At 38.9% G+C, this 18,178-nt stretch overlaps 2 protein-coding genes across 4 annotated transcripts; both read left to right on the top strand.

Annotated features, from left to right (window-relative positions):
- Positions 1-1,744: 1,744 nt before the first annotated feature.
- Positions 1,745-11,594, top strand: LOC131309986 (protein HHL1, chloroplastic). 3 transcript variants are annotated; one of them, XR_009195072.1, is made up of 8 exons: positions 1,827-2,285; positions 3,920-4,057; positions 5,595-5,681; positions 5,769-5,816; positions 7,189-7,331; positions 7,438-7,549; positions 7,730-10,600; positions 11,354-11,594. XR_009195072.1 is itself a non-coding variant. In XM_058336739.1 (6 exons), the coding sequence occupies exons 1-6, from the start codon at positions 2,001-2,003 to the stop codon at positions 7,448-7,450; spliced, it is 714 nt and encodes a 237-aa protein (XP_058192722.1). In that variant the 5' UTR covers positions 1,745-2,000; the 3' UTR covers positions 7,451-7,707. The 3 variants fall into 3 exon arrangements, 2 of the variants coding, with proteins under 2 accessions (XP_058192722.1, XP_058192725.1); XM_058336739.1 differs by lacking the exons at positions 7,730-10,600; positions 11,354-11,594 and having other exon boundaries at positions 1,745-2,285; positions 7,438-7,707; XM_058336742.1 differs by lacking the exons at positions 7,730-10,600; positions 11,354-11,594 and having other exon boundaries at positions 1,824-2,285; positions 7,189-7,707.
- LOC131309533 (predicted GPI-anchored protein 58) lies at positions 9,996-11,368 on the top strand. The gene is made up of 4 exons (XM_058336150.1): positions 9,996-10,252; positions 10,398-10,476; positions 10,561-10,644; positions 11,354-11,368. Exons 1-4 carry the CDS (start codon positions 9,996-9,998, stop codon positions 11,366-11,368), a joined length of 435 nt encoding a protein of 144 aa, XP_058192133.1.
- Positions 11,595-18,178: the final 6,584 nt, after the last annotated feature.

The raw sequence follows: 18,178 nt of genomic DNA on the forward strand, positions 1-18,178 counted from the left end.
AAATAACATGTCTCATTATTATGTTTTGCTTTGTTCTTTAGCTAGGTGTGAGTAGTTTCTTGGCTAAGTCTTGGGTTAATCTTTCCCAAAGACTTAGGTTGTTGCTTGGTTCTCGAACCCTCGGGCTTAAAAGCATGATTTTTTGGAATAAGAGCTAATCTTGCACTTTTGGTCTTTACTAGGGGTGTTAACTCCTTGGCATATCGTTTGGTCAAGCGATCTTGGCACGCAGTATGCCTAGAGCTCGTGGCGTCCTACATGTTCGATTAATGAGTTAAATAAGTTACTTTGCCTCTGATAAATCACATCTTTTGATAAACGTAATCTTTAAAGTTAAATCTTCCAAGCACAAACATGCGGTTGTGACTCTTGCTTGAGTTATAATCGAGACCAATAATGGCCTAAGTTACGGGCTAGATGATCCCTAGGCTTGCCTCTTTTAAGTTAATTAAACTCTTTTCTAGTTTTTTGCCTTAGTATTTCCACTTTAAAAGCAAAACCGAAAGTTGGCCGTCTTAAACGCCACAATCCTTACATAAAACATACAATCCGAGCAAGCTATTACCAATTCCCTGTGGTACGATCCCGGACTTACCAGTTTATTATGCTCTCAATGATCTAGCCATATGCTTGGGGTTTTCAACCTTATTTGAAGGCAAGGTTTTTGGCTAAGCAGTGGGGATTAGGGATTTAGGGTTCGATTCATTAAGAGGTGTAATAATCATTTTAGGTGGCCCTCTCCATGTACTGGAAATTTCTTTTCTCCTTTTCATATCTAGCTGAATTTGATAAAAACATATCTATCACTTGTGAATTGTTTGTCCCAACCACCGCTGAAACATAATTCCCCCTTTGTTATTAATTTGGTAAATGGGACCGATTTCGTCCGGGTTTTGGCCATTCGAGGACTAGACCAGATATTTCGGTTTCATAATTTTGTTAGTCGAGTCACAAGTGGTTAAACTAGACCAGTCATCGAAGTAAATTGGGCCGGTTTGGTTAGGTTAGGTTTTGGACAAAAATTCCAAAATGTTACATGCAAGTTGCTTATTAGGAATCGCAACGGGGTGGATCGGGACGGATATAAGCATATTCGTACTCGATCCCTGAAACCAAAAAGCCTACTAGAATTCGCCCCGATAGCCAAACGAGGGGAAAAGAAATAAACCGTAACTGAACCAAACAGAGTTCGGATTATTCTCGAACCTAACCGTATCAGTCACAAATTTTCAAACATATTGTCATTTAAAAAAGAGTAGATTTTGTTTCTATCTCCAAAACTATTTCCATTTTTGTTACTTCATCTCTAAACTACGAAAAATGATTTATTTCATTCATCAACTTTTGAATTGCAACCCTTTTGGTCCAATAGATGACGAGAGTCCAAATCTTGGACAGAAAAAAGTTCATGTAGCCACCAAACAAAAAGACTACGTGCACAGACAATTTGTGGGGCTCACTTTTGAGTCTCACGCTAACAATCTAATACGTTCTTTAAATTTAAAATAATTTTTTGATAAGCCCAATTAAAAATCAGGTTAATCAAATGACAATAAGTTATTGATTCAATTTTCTTAATTTTTTTCAGAATTCAAGATCCTAATTACGAATCAAAAGTTAGCAGATTAGACAAGAACTTGCGGTCATTCCATTGACCTGGTTTTTTGCAGTCATCGTGTACCCATTTGTGTGTGTTTCACAACCAAGTATATGGCTCTCAAACAAATACAAATATAGGTAGTATGTACCAAAAAAACCAAATATAGGTAGTGAAAAAGGCCAATGGAACATCAAAATGGTGGTAGTCCAATAGCACTGAATAATCAGCGACTTCTCGTGTGCTCCTTCACTATTTTACGGGGTAAAAGAAGTTGTGGATAAGCTTCCGTCTACCATCTATGGTGGTGTGCGCCATCCCGTGAGGAGGTGAAACCAAACTAACAAACAAATCAGTCCATTTTAAGAGAGAGAGAGAGAGAGAGAGAGAGAGAGAGAGAGAGATGGAAGTGGGTATGTCGTTGAACGCGCTGGTTCGGCTGCCAATGTCGAATATTTCAAGAACAAGCGAAGAGGGTCTAACCAAACACTCCTCCTTGTTCTCTTCTCTTTCCACGACCCCAAGAAAGCCTGCTAGGCACGGGCAGCGGCAGCGAATGTTGGTGGTGAAAGCGAAGGGCAAAAAAGGGATGATGAATCGTCAGTTCCAACCCCGTACGCCTCCCCCTTTGCCCAAGCTTGAAGACGATGGCAACCCGAAATTCGTTCTCTTCATCTGCTCGGCCAAGGTCTGTATAAGTTTTGTTGTTTCAGTGATTCTTTTTTCTCGAATTCGAAGTTACTTTCTTAATTCACCTAAATCATGTGTGTCGATTCCGGCACTACGCTCATGCGCTTGCGAATTTCAGTTGTTTGATGTGCTTTCATGCTCACGCATTATGTCACTTAGGTGTTACCTAATTTAGAGAAGAAATTCTCTGACTTGGTATTTCGACACTTGATATTCGAAAAGATGAATAACACTGAATTAGGCATCAATCGCAAATCAGTGGTGCTAGAACCACAAACATATGCACAAACAAATACGCAAGCATATCGTTACACCTTCTTCGCTAGCAGGGCTTTTGGCCCATCGCCCCATCCTAATTGGAGGGTGAATTGGAATGAATGGTTGGAGTCAACGGAAGAATCAGCGTGTAGGAATTACAAGCATCGTTATGTCCTTCCCCTTTGTTTTGCTGTATTCAGTGCGTCAGGGAGGTGAATCACAATTCCCAAATATAGTTGCATTAGTTGCTCGAGTTGTATTTTCGCGTACATGTAATCAATGAAGTGAAGCTTGCAAAGAAGCCCATGGTATTTGGCTTCCTTTAGCAGATATGGTCGGTATATTGTGTCTGCAAAGTTATCAAATTCCAATCCTTTCGATCTGAAAAATTATGTACCTCAATTTCCATTAATGGCTTACCAATTATTTGTTTATGTTGCTAAATTGAGATACATATATGATTTATACCATGGTTTTTATCTAGTGTTTAGAAAAGCGGGTGAGAATTAGTCAGGCAGAGAAAAGAAAGATTTATATTTTACTGCTTGGTTTTCTTGTACTACTAGAGGATTGAGGTTTGGGTTTGTTCAATGTGATTGTAAATATACAATGATTCAAGAGAGAAAGGTGGAGAGAAACAAAGAAGAGGTAAGATTACTTCTGTGGGGTTCGAAGTGAAAGAGGAAGATAGATGAAATGTTCTCTCAAAAAGTTTCAGATGTGAGTTGTGGGAGTCATTGATCGCATTAAATAACCGTTGTGGAGAAAAATAGCCAACTTGAGATGGATTGTGTCTCTTGGAAGACTAGGATAACGTGGGAGAAACAAAATGAAAGACTGAAGAAAGAAAGAACGAAAAGGAGAGAAAAGAGTCTGCTAGAAGTGGTAACTAGGATATTCGGCCAATGTATTTATTTCCCACTCCATGGATGCATTGAAAATGTGCTTCATAAATTGGGTTTAGTGAAGAATGTCTAAGGAGTTTCGTCTTCAAAAACGTGCCGGGCCATTTTTGGTAAACATTCTCTTCTGCTTTAATTGTGTATTATAATGTGGGCTTTTAAAGAAGAGGAGTGATTGTGGCCACCCTTGGCCTTATGTGTCATCCCTTGCTGTTATAGTGTTATGGATACTTGTAAATTTGTAATTGTCATTGTATTTATTTTCTAATTAAAGTTGTTCAAATCCATTTTTGCCTCGTTGCTGGGCTTCGTTTTGTCTGTCATGGGTACTTGCCTAGTATGCTTCAAATGAATCAAATCATTCCTATTAAGTCTATGTGCTAGTGTTATTAACTTTTTGCGTTTACTCTTTTACTTGGAGCTATACTTTTGGATTCATTTAGGATCAAATGATGCTTTGTATTTTGGGCAGGTTGGCCTTTGGTACCCACTCAGTATAATATCCGGTGGTACAACTGCCAAGATTATGGTTGCAGCTAAAGATAATTTTCTTGGGAAGTATATATATAAAGATACTATTGCTAGGAATCTTGCGGCAGTTATTTACAGAGTAAGATTTCTTTGAACCAAGTTCTTATACTTTCTGTGCTTGGAATTCATAGGAAAACAAAATCAATTGATGCTGGGTCCTGCCTTTTCTGGGATAACTTTAGTGGTAGTTTACTTATTTGAGTTGTGTTTTATTCCATAACTGAAATGGATCCTCGTGTTAACATCTACAAGTGATATATACGAGTACAAGTATTTAGTTTACTACAGATCGGTCGACATTGTTGAACCTGATTTCTATGTTGGGTGAATGTACAAGAGGGAGATTGCATTTCTATTAGATAAATAGAGTTTGTGAGAACTAATTTCTCGGTGATCGCTGTAAGTCTGTAACCTATGCTGCAAGGACTCCTCACACTAAATCAAGTCTCTTGTCAGACACTGGAGTGTTGTTCTGGTTCTATACTTCTCATTGGACACTTGTTATGCAAATGTATTCAACATTGTCTTTCATATTTATTCTTTACTACAGCATTGATATAAAATAAGTAAACTGTCTTTTGTGACACTCTCTAAGTTTCATAAAATGTTTTTATCCCCCAATAGATTAGAGTATGAAAAATATGAATCCTCCTTTTGTTGCTCCTCATGCCCTATATGAGAGACTTGCTGTGTCCAACGAGCAGATATGCACTCGCACTTGACACCCGTACCCAAGTACATGGAACATATATAAAGCCTATGGAAGAATCAACCAGGAAAGATATCCATTGAGTTATAAATAAAGATAGGACCGCGTGCATCAAAGCTCATAATATCCGCATGGAAGCAATTTATTTTTATTATTATTGAAGACCAAGCAATTTATAGTTTAAGGGATTCATCCATTTCTACCTGTATGTCATGACATAGGAGCATGTACGTGTGTATTTTAATTTTTTGGAAGGTTCTGTCATTATGTTTAGGGCAGACTTTTCGCTGCTATCTGATTGGATGGTGCCATTTGTTCCTTTCACCACTCAAAGGAGGGCTTCTTTTGCTTTTCTACCAAGCCCTTTCTTGTAGCCTCTGGTAGTTTCATGATGGCATATCTGGTGATTTATAATTTTCATGTCTGCTATGGTAGCTTAAGCTTGTTCCATGGGGAATGTTTCCTGAGTTTGTCTTGTGAGCTAGAATTTCTCTTTGCTGGAAGCATTTAGATGAGCGTTCTTTCCATTTCTCTTTACATCCTGAAAGTAGCACTGCTCTAATTTTCAAATCCGAACTTTGAAGTCATGGTTTTTTGCTTTAGGAATTTTTTTTTCCGTCCTGTGATGAAGTTGGTTTTTTAATTCTCATCATTGGTTTCAATTGAGCTATTTTTGTTTATTTTGATTGCATGTTCCCATTTTAGGGTTTGTTCTGCTGTTGCCTAGACTTTTCCAGCTTTGACTAAATCCCGAACTGGTTAAAAGATGTTCTCTTATGGGTGGACATTTATAGTTGGTCTTTTTGTAGAGTGGGCATTCCATGTTCTTTTCCAGTTTCCTGTCTTCAGTCACACTGTAGTATGTGTCTAATGGTATATAGCTGACAGGTGGTCTCTATTTAAACAGGATGAAAAGGAGATACAAAAGACAGCACTTAAGCAGCACAGTTCATTGCGTTCAGCTACTGAGTTCAGATATGGCTACAAACTTGTTGTAATGTCCTCAGAAATTCACGTCACTAAATATTGACTTGCACAGCCAAGCAGTTCTGCTCTAATTTTCCACATGCTTACCATGCAGGAGAATAACAATTTGAGAGCTGCACTTGCTTCTTCTGATGTAATTGAGGTAGTCAATGGTCGTTCCATTTTAGTTCTGTTGGTTTGGCGATTTTTGTATTAGATAAAGGGAATTTGGATATGTTTAGGTTACCACAGGCATAAAAGGCAATATCAAAATTCAAAACCCATATGAGACTTGTTTATGGCTTTCCACTTTGTCTTTCTTTTCGTTTGGTCAGTGACTCAGTGGAGAACAAATGAACATCAAAGGGTCATACCTTCTGAGTTACACACAGAATGGCCTAACTTTTGGAGGGAAGTGGAGCATTAAATCTCTCAAGGGAAATGGTTCAACCTTACCCTCCATTCCTCCAATGTTGATACTGGATAGGCCTTCCATTCTTATTTTCTTGTCCTTTGGTTTGATGAAAACACACGTACTCACTCGGGCAGTGGTGTTATATAAGGCTTTGAGTGCACTTGTAACCACGCTCACAAAAGGGCCAAACTTTTGAAGGGGGAATGGAACCTTAACCTTCAATCCCAAAAGATAAGTGGTTCATTCACTGATATGGGACAGTGCGTAGGCATCTGTTTATTTTGTTTATTCCAGTGGTCTGAAGAGAACACAAACAATAGCGATAAGAGGCTTAAAACCCCCTTGAAACCAGCTCACAAAAGGTCATAACTTCTGGTGGGAACGTGGAGTGTATCACAATAGAATTGGTTCTCCAGCAATTCGTCAAAGGAGTATGGATAACTGCTTTGGCATGGACTTGAGGCATTTGTCATAAACTGTGCTGTGAATTCTGGTGTATCTATGAACAAATATTTTAGAGTAGTGCTAGCTGCACCGACGGTTTCCGTAGGGAAACCGTACCGACGGCCACCGGACGGCCGTCTCCGGCCACCGGACGGCCGATCCGAGCCGTCCAAAAATTTTTTAAAAAAAAACCGAGGGGCCCTAACGGGGGAATCAACGGCATCCGAGGTGTGTAAGGTGCTTGATCCGAGCACCCTTTTTTCGTGCATATATGTATATTTCGGCGCGAAATATACATATATGCACGAAAAAAGGGTGCTCGGATCAAGCACCTTACACACCTCGGATGCCGTTGATTCCCCCGTTGGGCCCCTCGGTTTTTTTTTAAAAAATTTTTGGACGGCTCGGATCGGCCGTCCGGTGGCCAGAGACGGCCGCGCGCGGCGGTCGGTACGGTTTCCCTACACTTTGGTCGGTACACATAGGATTTCTGAATATTTTATCCCGAAACTAGAAGTTAGTGACGTTTATACTTTTCCTGTTGTATGTCTGTGTTCAAACTTTGATATGATCACTTTGGGGTATCTTGCTTTTGCATTTCTGATACACACACACATGTATATATGTACCCCTATATATATTTTGATACCTTGCAACCTCTTCATTTAACTTTCAGCTCCCGACAAAAGACAAGCTCAAAACAGTGCTCGATAAGGTGAAAGACTTCTTTGGGGATGCCAAGGAATCCTTCGGGAAGCTGACAGCCCTAAATTTAACCACAACAGAGGAGTTGGAGGAAAAACCCAAAGAGCAATCCAAGTGAGTGATGAAAATCACAGCAAAACAGCCTGATGGGAACAAAACAATAGAGAGGAAAATCTGAAAGTCTCTAATCATTGTTTTGGCGGTTTTTCCCATTTGCCAGGGTTAAAGGCTGAAGCTGAAATCATTTGAATCACATGTTTCTGTAGCTGGTGGTTTTGGGAGATCAATGAGCTTTATGTGGGACAAATTCACTTGCCAGCAAAATGAGCGAGGTTTTATACGCAACATTTCTAGGGCAGAATTTGGTTCATATATATCTCTTTCTATTAAACAGAATGTTGTCGATTCTGCTAACTTTATCTTTATTTTGCAATGAAATGTCAAACTACTGTTTTTGTTGGATCTGAATAAAATCACCATGAGTTTGCAATTTTCATGTAACTTAATTGCAGGTACTGAGAGTACACAATTGCCATGTCAAATGCATCGGAAACCCTGTGTGCAAGGAAAATGCTTTTTGGAGTCTTTTTACGTACAAACGTAAGAACTCAAAGCTCCGTTCCATACTGATGGTAGGGACAAGTTCTAAAGATGATTAGATAATTCAAAGTTTTCTTTCAAGTCATTGGCTCCTTCCTGTTGAACTTGAACCATTGTGGAAACTGGTGGGGTGAGTCTGCTGTTAATTTGCTTTCACGCAGCTTTCAGACTTTAATGCGCTAGAACTAGTCCTCTCCACCTCTGACCCTGTAGCTTCAGTTTCCTGACCTTCCTCTCGATCTAAGCACGTTAACGTGGATACAGGGGTGGGCGCATACACATAAAATTAAGAATGCAGCTGCAGCGGGAACATTGCAATTTTTTGTATATAGTCTGTCATATGTTAGGCATATTAATAGCCACAAAACATAACTTGCGAGGTCATTTGTGATTTTGGGCTTGGTTGGATTGGTCCTTCTAGTATAAGCTTTTTCCTCTTTCCATATTTGATTTAATTTTCAAGTGTTATTGTTTCACCCCCAAAAGGCTAGCATGCCTAAAGGAGCTGATGTTGAATCGGAGCAAGTCTGTTTATCTAAGAAGGAAGGTGGCTTAGGTTTGAAGGTTCTTGAAGTTGAGGAATGGGATAAGGTCACTATGAGTAGGCGTATTGGGCCATCTGCAATAAAGCTGACATCCTTCGGTTCAAATGTATACACTTTTGTGATAAAATACGACAGTTTCTGATTCATGTCCTTCCCCCCTCAATTGTCTTGGACTATGAGGATGATTTTCAATCATAGAGGCTGGGCAAGGGTGAATAAAGTATGGGGAACTCTGCCTTCTTATGGGTTGACAACAGGCACCCTATAAGAACTTTGTACCAACATTTTGGGGAAAGAGTGGTGTTCAACATGGATAGATCTCTTGCAGCCATGGTGAGCTCTGCCATGGTCTGTGGTGGATGGGCCTGGCCTAGGGGAAGAAATCATGTCACTATGGAAATAGTAAACCAAACTCTCAGGTGGAGGATTCTGTTCTTTGGATTCTATCCAAGAATGGAAAATGTTTATCAATGGCTGGCAGTCCATGGCATAAAATCAGAACCACTCAGGTTTGTTGGAATGATCTGGTCTGGTTTAAGCAAAACATACTCCTAGATGGGCCATAAGTCAATGGCTGGCAGTCCATGGGAGATTAGCCACCCGTGACAGGCTGTTCTATGCTAGAGGTGGGGAAAGTCATCAGCCTCTATTTGTTGAGGGCACTCTCTCCTAGATGAGCTATAAGTCAATGGCTGGCAGTCCATGGGAGATGGGCCATAAGTCAATGGCTGGCAGTCCATGGGAGATTAGCCACCCGTGACAGGCTGTTCTACTGGGGTGTCAGTCGAGATCAAAGTTGTGTGCTCTATGCTAGCAGTGGGGAAAGTCATCAGCCTCTATTTGTTGAGTGCACTCTGTTCAATTTGGTCTGGAAATCTGTACTGTCCAAGAATGGCATCTCTAGAACTCCAATGGGGCTTCTATGGAATATAGCCAAGGAGCTAGTCTTGAAGCTCTCTGGCTGCTATGTATCAAGCACGGGTGAGAGCAAAAAGGGGGATTCTGCTAGCTTGTTGCATAAGATCTTGGAAGACATCAGAGCTTGTCTTTGTGCTTGGGGTAAAGTGCCTAATCGTTCAGCATATGTTTCTGGTTTGTAGGAGCTGGAATTCAGATTGTGTAATTAGGGTCCGTCCGTTTGTTTGGACGTATGATATTTCTGTGTAAAATATTTTACTTATTTTCCCTTGTTTGGTTGGACAAAAAATTAAAAAACTTTTTCCATGGTAAATTTTTTTTCACGATCTGGCTGAAAATGATTTCCTTTTCCTTTCAAAACGTCGGTAAGTTGTTTTAAACCCGGCGTGCCGATGGATTTTTTCCGTTCCCCACCTATCGAAACCCCCAACTGAGGTGTTCTCTATTAGGTCCATTTGTCTAATAGTTCACCAAGAGATTTATAGGGAGAATTTTCCATAGGTCCACTATAGCACTTTCCAAACTCATCTAGTCCACTTCTAAATTTCATAACCCCTTAAGTCCACTAACCTATCATTAGGGATTAAATGAACTCGACAAGACCAATATACCCCTGATTTTAAAAACCATTTTGCCCCGTCTCATCCATTTCAAAATTCTTCCAATTCAAAAAATTATAAAACCCCCCCCCTTCCCCCCCCCCCCCCATTTTCATATGTTTCATCCCTTTTCAGAAGAAAGGCCCAGTTCCCAGCCAGTCGGTTCATCTTCAACCACTCCATCAGCGAGAAGCACTCGATCGCCGTCGCTGTCCTCAAGCACTCAAATCCCGGCGTCGTCAAGCACTCAAATCCCGGCGTCGTCAAGCACTCGATTGTCGTTGTCACTCCAACAGCGAGATCAACAGATGAAAAGCAGAGATCAACCCACATCCCAGACTTCCTCCGTCGTTGATCGTCGACCTAGCCCAAGGTACGATCGTTGCAAATATCCGTCATCGATCGTCGCCGACACCGCACTCCTCCTCGCCATCATCCTTCATCCATCACCGCCATAGCCGCGAACCGCGAGAGGTAAGAGGCAGAGATCTGCCCGTCGTTGCCTTTCATCGTCACAGCTGCACTCCTCTTCCTCCTCCTCGCCGTCACCCTTCATCGAATAGATCACCATCACCAACGCCGACAACGCCTTCTAGGGTGCGTGTGATTGTGATCGTTAGGTTTGGTTTACACTTGGATCCGTAACTGTTTGTGACTATTTTTCGTTCTTTTTTCTGGCAGCAACAGCAAGAAGACGAGGAAGGCCCCCAACCCATGGAAGGTGATTATGCCACTGGTTTTATGGACAGATGCATTGACTATTTAGTTAGTCTAGTATATAAGTGCCTAATCCAATTTATGTATGGTTATATGTGAGCATCTTTGCTTTGTAAATCCAAAAAAAAGAGAACATATAAGTATATAACGTTTAGGATTTTGGTTGTTTAACCTATAAGGTTATATATCTACATATGGTTATATTTGGTTATCTGACATCCTTTTTATTCCATTAAATTCATATATAATGCTATATGTGTATGTTATCTGTTATTCTTTCACATAAAATTGAAGAGTTTGTTTTGTTTTTTTATTGAATCTTGGATACTATTACGTTGATATGATTATATGGTTATATATTCAGGTCCGCGCAGCGGCTTAACAAACCTGCTCATATAATGTTATCTATGATGAACTGGACTCTGTTACAAACATATATGTTATTAGAAGCAAGTGAGTGAAGCCGCTGCGCGGACCAATTCAATAAAGTAGAACATATAACGTTATATGGTTATATGAATAGTTTGGCTAGATTAAGTTAGGGTTTCGATTGCGAGTATAGATGGTTATATCAAACTCTGATCGGTTACGTATTGGTTTAGTTAAGATAGGGTTTTGATTGCGAGTATATGTGGTTATATCAATCTTTGATCTGGTATGGTATGGTTGAATTAAGTTAGGGATTTGATTGATAGTATATATGGTTATATCAATGTTGGTAATATACTAATTTTGTTAAAGGTTGTTATTTGTGCAGTTGTTTAAGGAGTGAAGAGTATTAAGTTACCTGTGAAATCGACTGTGAAGAAGGCGACGGCGGCAAAAGAAAAGAAGTTACGAGATCTCCTCTTTTTATTTTTTTAGAGTTAGAACGGACAAAATCTCATGTATAACGTTTTTTGTGTGTATTACTGTTACTAGAAGCAAGTCATTGAGGCTGCTGCGCGGATCAATTCTATAAAGTGAAAATATAATATTATATAAGAGTTTTTGTGCAACGAAGCTCAAAAAAAATTCAACAAAGCAGTTGAGATCAAGATGTAACTCTACAAAGCAGAATATACAATGTTATATAACGTTATATAAGTACACTAACGTTAGATACAAAACTGATCCAACGTAACTGTTATTTCCCGAGAATTTTGCGTGATTCAAACGTGTAAGGGATAATGGGGGATAATAGGCTAAACGGATAACGTTATAAATTATATGTTTATTTTTTGTCACATGTATTACGTTTTTTTGTGTGTATTATTGTTACTAGAAGCAAGTTATTGAAGCTGCTGTGCGGACCAATTCAATAAAGTGAAAATATAAAGTTATATGAGAGTTTTTGTGCAGCGAAACTCAAAAAAAATTCAACAAAGCAGTTGAGATCAAGATGTAACTCTACAAAGCAGAATATACAATGTTATATAACGTTATATAAGCACAATAACGTTAGATACGAACTGATTCAACGTAACTGTTATTTCCCGAGAATTTTGCGTGATTTCAAACGTATAAGAGATAATGGGGGATGAGCTAAATGGATGAGATTTGAATGGAAGGGTAAATCTGTCAGACACTCTTTCATTTTTTAAATGTAGTGGACTTTATGCCGTACTAAATACATATTAGTGGATTTAGTGGGTTAGAAACTTGATCAATAGACCTAGTGGGTTAGAAACATGCTATAGTGGATCACAGACCAATTTTTTAAGATTTATAGTGTGCAAAAGTTTTGAAATTTGGACTTGAGTAAAATCTACAACCACTAAAACATTACTAATTTGTTATACAAGTGATGTTAAGGAAAGCGTATCCAACAGAAAAATAACGCAAAAATCTATTTAGAAAGAAAGGCCTCCTAGGAAAGATAAAAATAAATAAATAAATAAATAACAAAAAAGAAAGGCCTCCTAGGATGCAACCGTTGGTGCCAAGTTGCAGGAGATGTGGGCAACATGGACACAATAGGAGGACTTGCAGTGTACCATTGGCAGAACAAAAGGAAGGTGAGACAGCCGAAGGTAATGCTGGGAGGGGCAGAGGTGCAACTGATGTGCAAGGTATACCTGTGAGGGGCAGAGGTAGGGTTGTGAGAGGTAGAGGTAGTGTTGTACAAGCAAGGGGCAGAGGTGGAGCTATGCAAGCAAGGGGAAGAGGACATGCTGTTCAAGCAAGGGGCAGAGGTAATGTTGTGCAAGCAAGAGGTAGAGGCAGTCTTGTGAGGGGAGATGTAGGTGTTGTGCAAGGAAGGGGTGTAAGAAGAGGAAGAACAACTGTCAGAGGTATAGGAGGAAGAACAAGGCCTGCTATTAGGGGGGGCTTACAACTCAGGTGAAAATCCACCATTTTACCTCTATTTGCTCATTATTTAGTATTATATACTTCATCTCACACACTTAACCTCTGTTTGCTCATAATTTAGTCACACGTTATAGTATACACTTATCTCATTTTGTACAGGTCAATACTCCAACAAATTATGACCAAGCAACACAAGGATCCCAAATCTCAACTGTGACACAAGTTAAGCAAGTTCGAAGGGGAGCTACCAACAAGTATGCTAATGTGTCAGGTTTGCATGGGATTAGGCCCTAATGGATTAGGCATAATGGTACCATGCTTATGAATTGGTTTTTGGATATGGTACCATGCTTATGAACTTGTTTTTGGATTTACTAGGAAGCTAGCTATTAAAGCTTATGTTGTTATGCTCAATATGTATGCCATAGGGCATTTGATTCAGTTTGAATGTTTTGATAGTAAGCCAATGTTTTAGGCAGAAAAATACCTTATGTTTTGGTACCAAGCTTATGTTATGGTCAATATGTATGTTGTTGCTGTTTTAGGTAGAAGAACACCTGGATTCAATATGCTTTTGCTGCTATTAGCATTCAACATTCTGTATGCTACTGCTGCTACTTGCACTTTGATTGTATACCTGCACTTTGGGAACAATATAGCATTTGTTTTGCTGCATTTTTTTAATCTACTTTGCTGCAATTTCTTTTATCTACTTTGTTGCATTTTTTTGTCCACTTTGCTGCATAATTTTTTCTGTTTCAGTACACTTTGGTGCATATATATATTTTCAGTGCACTTTGTTTTGTTTCAGTACACTGTGATTCTGTTTCAGTTAAAATTTGGAAGAACTTATGGACACATGCTACATGCTTTCTTCACAAAATGAAGGCATTATATTTCAGTTCAATCATTTTGGCATAAACTTAAAGGCATTGGGTACCATAGTTTCATTCATTCAAAGCATATAAAGTCATTACATATCTGCCTTTATATTTCATGGCAGATACTTGACACTTCCAACATGACTATTTTTTGTTGTGAACCAATACATGATGCATACAACCATTAGAATAATACACCATAATTTGTAGGAGTTCATTTTAGCCTCCACTGCCATCAATTTCTACTTCAGGTTCTTGTTCTCTTTACTTAGTTATTGGTTCTTTTTTTCCATGTCTTCTAGTCGATGCTCTAGCTCAGCATTCTTTGCCTCCAATTCGTTCTCCCTTGTTGGTGGATCAACCCAATAGAAGTATTTGCATCTTTTCTCTTTTATCTGCAAATATTAACAATAAATTCTGTAAACTTGCAGTTTTTATTTAGTATATAATTTGTGGGTTTATTTTATACCTCGTAAATGGCGCACCCTAAGAATCGTCTTCCTGGATTAGCAATGGTCTTTGACCTTCGAAGGGGGGCTGGATTCCCACACAAACAAGTAGGGTACTCATATTGGGTAGTTGCAAAGGAAGAAGAAGCCATGGAAGAGAAAGAGAGATAGAGAAGAAACTGGTGTACTCTGTTTTTTTTTCACAGGTAATGTATATATAATGGGTGTATGGTTTTGGCGGGATAAAAGGGTTACCAGGTGGGTTGGTGTATGGTTTTGGCGGGATAATAGGGTTGGGGGTGGGGAAAAGACACAATTGCCCCTTGTTTTAACGTTAAAGGTAACAGTGTGACTGGTGGGGACTACATCGGTACACATTTAGAAACATGGGGGACTAAATGTCTCCAATTCATTTATTGGGGACCAAAATGGTCCGAATTTGATACATTGGGGACCAAAAAGGTTAAAAGCCTACAAATCAATGAATCACATGCTTCACATAATTTACTTTCGTCCTCATAATCATAAATGCATGCTTTGAAATCACGACTAAAATTTGAATCAACTTTGAACAAGTAGCCTAAATGCTTGAACGCATTTTGCATAATGTGAAAAGTACACAATCCATGACTAACCTCGGGCATAACTTGAGAAATTGCATTAGCCATTGCTTGATCTTGATCTGTGAAAATGGTGAGAGGCTTCTTCCCCGGCATTGCTTTTAAAAAGGTTCGAAATAACCCCTCAAATGAGGTCGTGGTTTCATCATACAACAATGCAGCACCAAAAACTACCGTCATGCGATAATGGTTAAAGCCCATAAACACACTTAATGGCCGATACTCTTTGTTTGTTTGAAATGTTGTGTCAAATGATAATGCATCACCAACAATTCCATAATCTTTTATCATCTGATGGTCAGCCCAAAAAACATTAGTCTTCATCTCATCAACATCTAGTTGAATTTCATGGTAAAAATACAGATTGTCAATAGCTTGTTGTTGAAAATATCTTAACAAAGCTCCCGCTCCACCATATTGTAGGTTCCTTTGTCTTTTATCACGCAAGTAGGTCTTGTGGTCCTCAATTGTGAACCCTACAAATTCGGGCCCTCCTGCTTAAACACTAAGAAAATCATGTGATAATTTGAGCGATAACCCAACAGCATTAGCTATTTCAATATTCAAAGCCTGACTTTCACACAAATTCCTTTGTGTTAACATCAAATAAGCAATTTTTCAGGAAGATGCAATAGGTGATTGTGGACATCATCAAACTTTTTCACCTCCCATTTCATCGAATCCTGATTAAATGATATATACAAATTTGCAGTACACTTTGTTCTCGACTCTTGTCTAGGTTGTAGGACTATGGAACGCCGCTTATCGTATGGTAATCTCATCTAATAGTCATGAGATCATCTTTTTGCTTTTCATATGGTAATCTCATCTAATACTGAATCCCCTAATCCCTCCATATTCGTTATAGAATTGAAAAGCAACCTCCTTCGATTCAAACTCCATACCAATACGTAAGAACATATGAAAGTAATTCATAAACAATGACAAAAAAAGCTTTGACCAAAGCCTTAGACAAAAAGTTTTCATTAAGTGCTTTGATTAATCTTGTGCAATGATTAAATAAATGCAACAACCCACCATTTCATTCTATATGACAAAAAGCTTATACATGAATAAAGCAAATTAGATTTTGGAATTTGGACTGTAAGATAAATAATAATAATACCATACCATACCGGTATACGCAGCGAAAATTGGATCGAACTAACCTCTAGCCATTATTGTTCAAGTTGAACACCGAACACACACGTATTAGATCTAGGTTTCTTCTAACCTATGCATGACTTGTGTGTCTTGAGTGATGGATGTCAAAGGCTTAAATAGATACTACGTTAGGGACCCTTTATCTTCTTTAGAAAATCTTAGAGTTTCCCTCCATCATGGAAACACACTTATGGAGATAGTGGAAAGCCAAAAGCTTTTGAAACCACCACCACATATAATGTAAGTGGGCAACTAACTATAATAACACATGTGACTAGGTGGGCCCTAAAACATTTCTTACATTCTTCCACCGGCCCACGAGACACATGTATATCACTTTAGTGATAAATACTTTAATATGGCTATGTAACTGAAATTGCCCATATCCTTGAAATTCAGAAAACCTCCCACTCCATTGAAAAATATCAAACATAAATCATAGCGCCGTAGTGCCGTAACTAATAGGTATTCCCTTCCATGTATTACAATGTGTGACATTCCAACGAGTACCAGACAAGACCGAATAAGATAAACTTGATAAATAACTAACTTGTAGTCATTTAGGGTCCTCTTTATATATCCCAACGGATAAACTTTATATGTACTTCTTACCTTATGTACACATGTACGTTTTTAATTCTCTAAGAACACTTATAGTGTGACAAAACCTGAATTGAGCAAGAAATGAGAGAAAACATAATAAAATGACTAAATGAGCTAACATGTCATATTTTCACAACATGACATATACTATTTTGCCGGCAAGAATTAGCTTAATACTTTATGCTCAATGGTCACGAAAAGTGTTTTTTGAACAGTCTCTCTCCTTACGAGATACTTTGCATCGATATTCTTTGTTCGGCCTTTATCTTTATCTTAGAGAAGAAACTATAGCCGAAAAAACTTAGTAATGGTCTCAATATAATATCGACAACCTGAGAACCTTAATTACATATATGCTATCTAGTTTCATGCAAAGCTCCCACTAATTTCTACATCCATAGAAAATAGCAACTTAAGACATGATTGGGATGCAAAAAAAACCTTGGTATAAGTACCTCGTAACCTTTATTTGTAGCCTTTTAGTACTTCATATCATGGTCACTTGACCAATATCCATATAACCCAGAAAAATGTATATACTCTAACTAACCTTACGGGGTATACTTTTTCTCTACTTATAAACAAAATGACTATTTTTTTTTAAACCCTTTTCTCAATTCTATCCAAGCCAAAACTGTAGGGAGGTACTCCCGAATAGGTCCAAGAAGGGCCCGAACATGCTGTGAAGGAAAAGTCATCGCGCTCTGGACTAGTGACAAGAGAAGTCATTGGTCCAGAGAAATTGTACGAGTCTTGGTTCAGTAAAACATGAGAAGTTATTGGACCAAATAAAAGAAAAGTGACATGTGAAGCCACCATTCAAGTAACTTGTTCGGCAATGAGAAAGCCGAACAAGAAGAGAGTTTCTAAAGAGGAAAATGGTCCAAATAATTGATAAAGGACCAGTTACATGAGAAGTGACTGGTCCAGGCCGTTTGCTCGGCCATAAGGTGGCCGAATAAGAAGAGAAGTCCTATCAGATGTCGAAGTAGAGGGAACACTTTGGGAGAGTCCAGAAACAGTGGTATTCCGATTAAAGAATGATATCCCAAGAATGTAGGATCTGTAAAAGATACCCAACGGGAATGGGATGTTCGGCTTGTTATGGAAAAGAGTCCTACAAGGATTAAGGAAATAAACTGATAAGGGAACAAGAATCCAAGATATCCTGGTTTTCCTATACGAGGTAGGAAACCTAGGGCAATATGGATACTTGGGCAGCAAGCATCCATGAATCTATAAATATAAAGTAAACCTAGAGGTGAAAGGTACGCAATACATTGCATTCTTACGTGACTTCCTATTGATATTTAGGGTTTATTATCAGTACGAGAGACTAACAAAGGCATCGGAGGGCCTTTGCCACGAGAGGCAAAGGTGCACTCACTCCTTATCTGTTTTGCAGGTCAAGGGTTCCATCAACAAATTAGGGTTCCGGTCAAGAGGCACGAGAGGCCATTATAATTTAGTGCTGTTCAAAGCACTAATTGAATTTGTCCACCTACAATTGGCACCGTCTGTGGGAAACGAAAGAGTTCCCTTTAAAATACGACCATGGTGGAAGTAGATCCAG

This window comes from Rhododendron vialii, chromosome 12a (genome assembly GCF_030253575.1).
Source record: "Rhododendron vialii isolate Sample 1 chromosome 12a, ASM3025357v1".
In the NCBI taxonomy this organism is placed as follows: domain Eukaryota; kingdom Viridiplantae; phylum Streptophyta; class Magnoliopsida; order Ericales; family Ericaceae; genus Rhododendron; species Rhododendron vialii.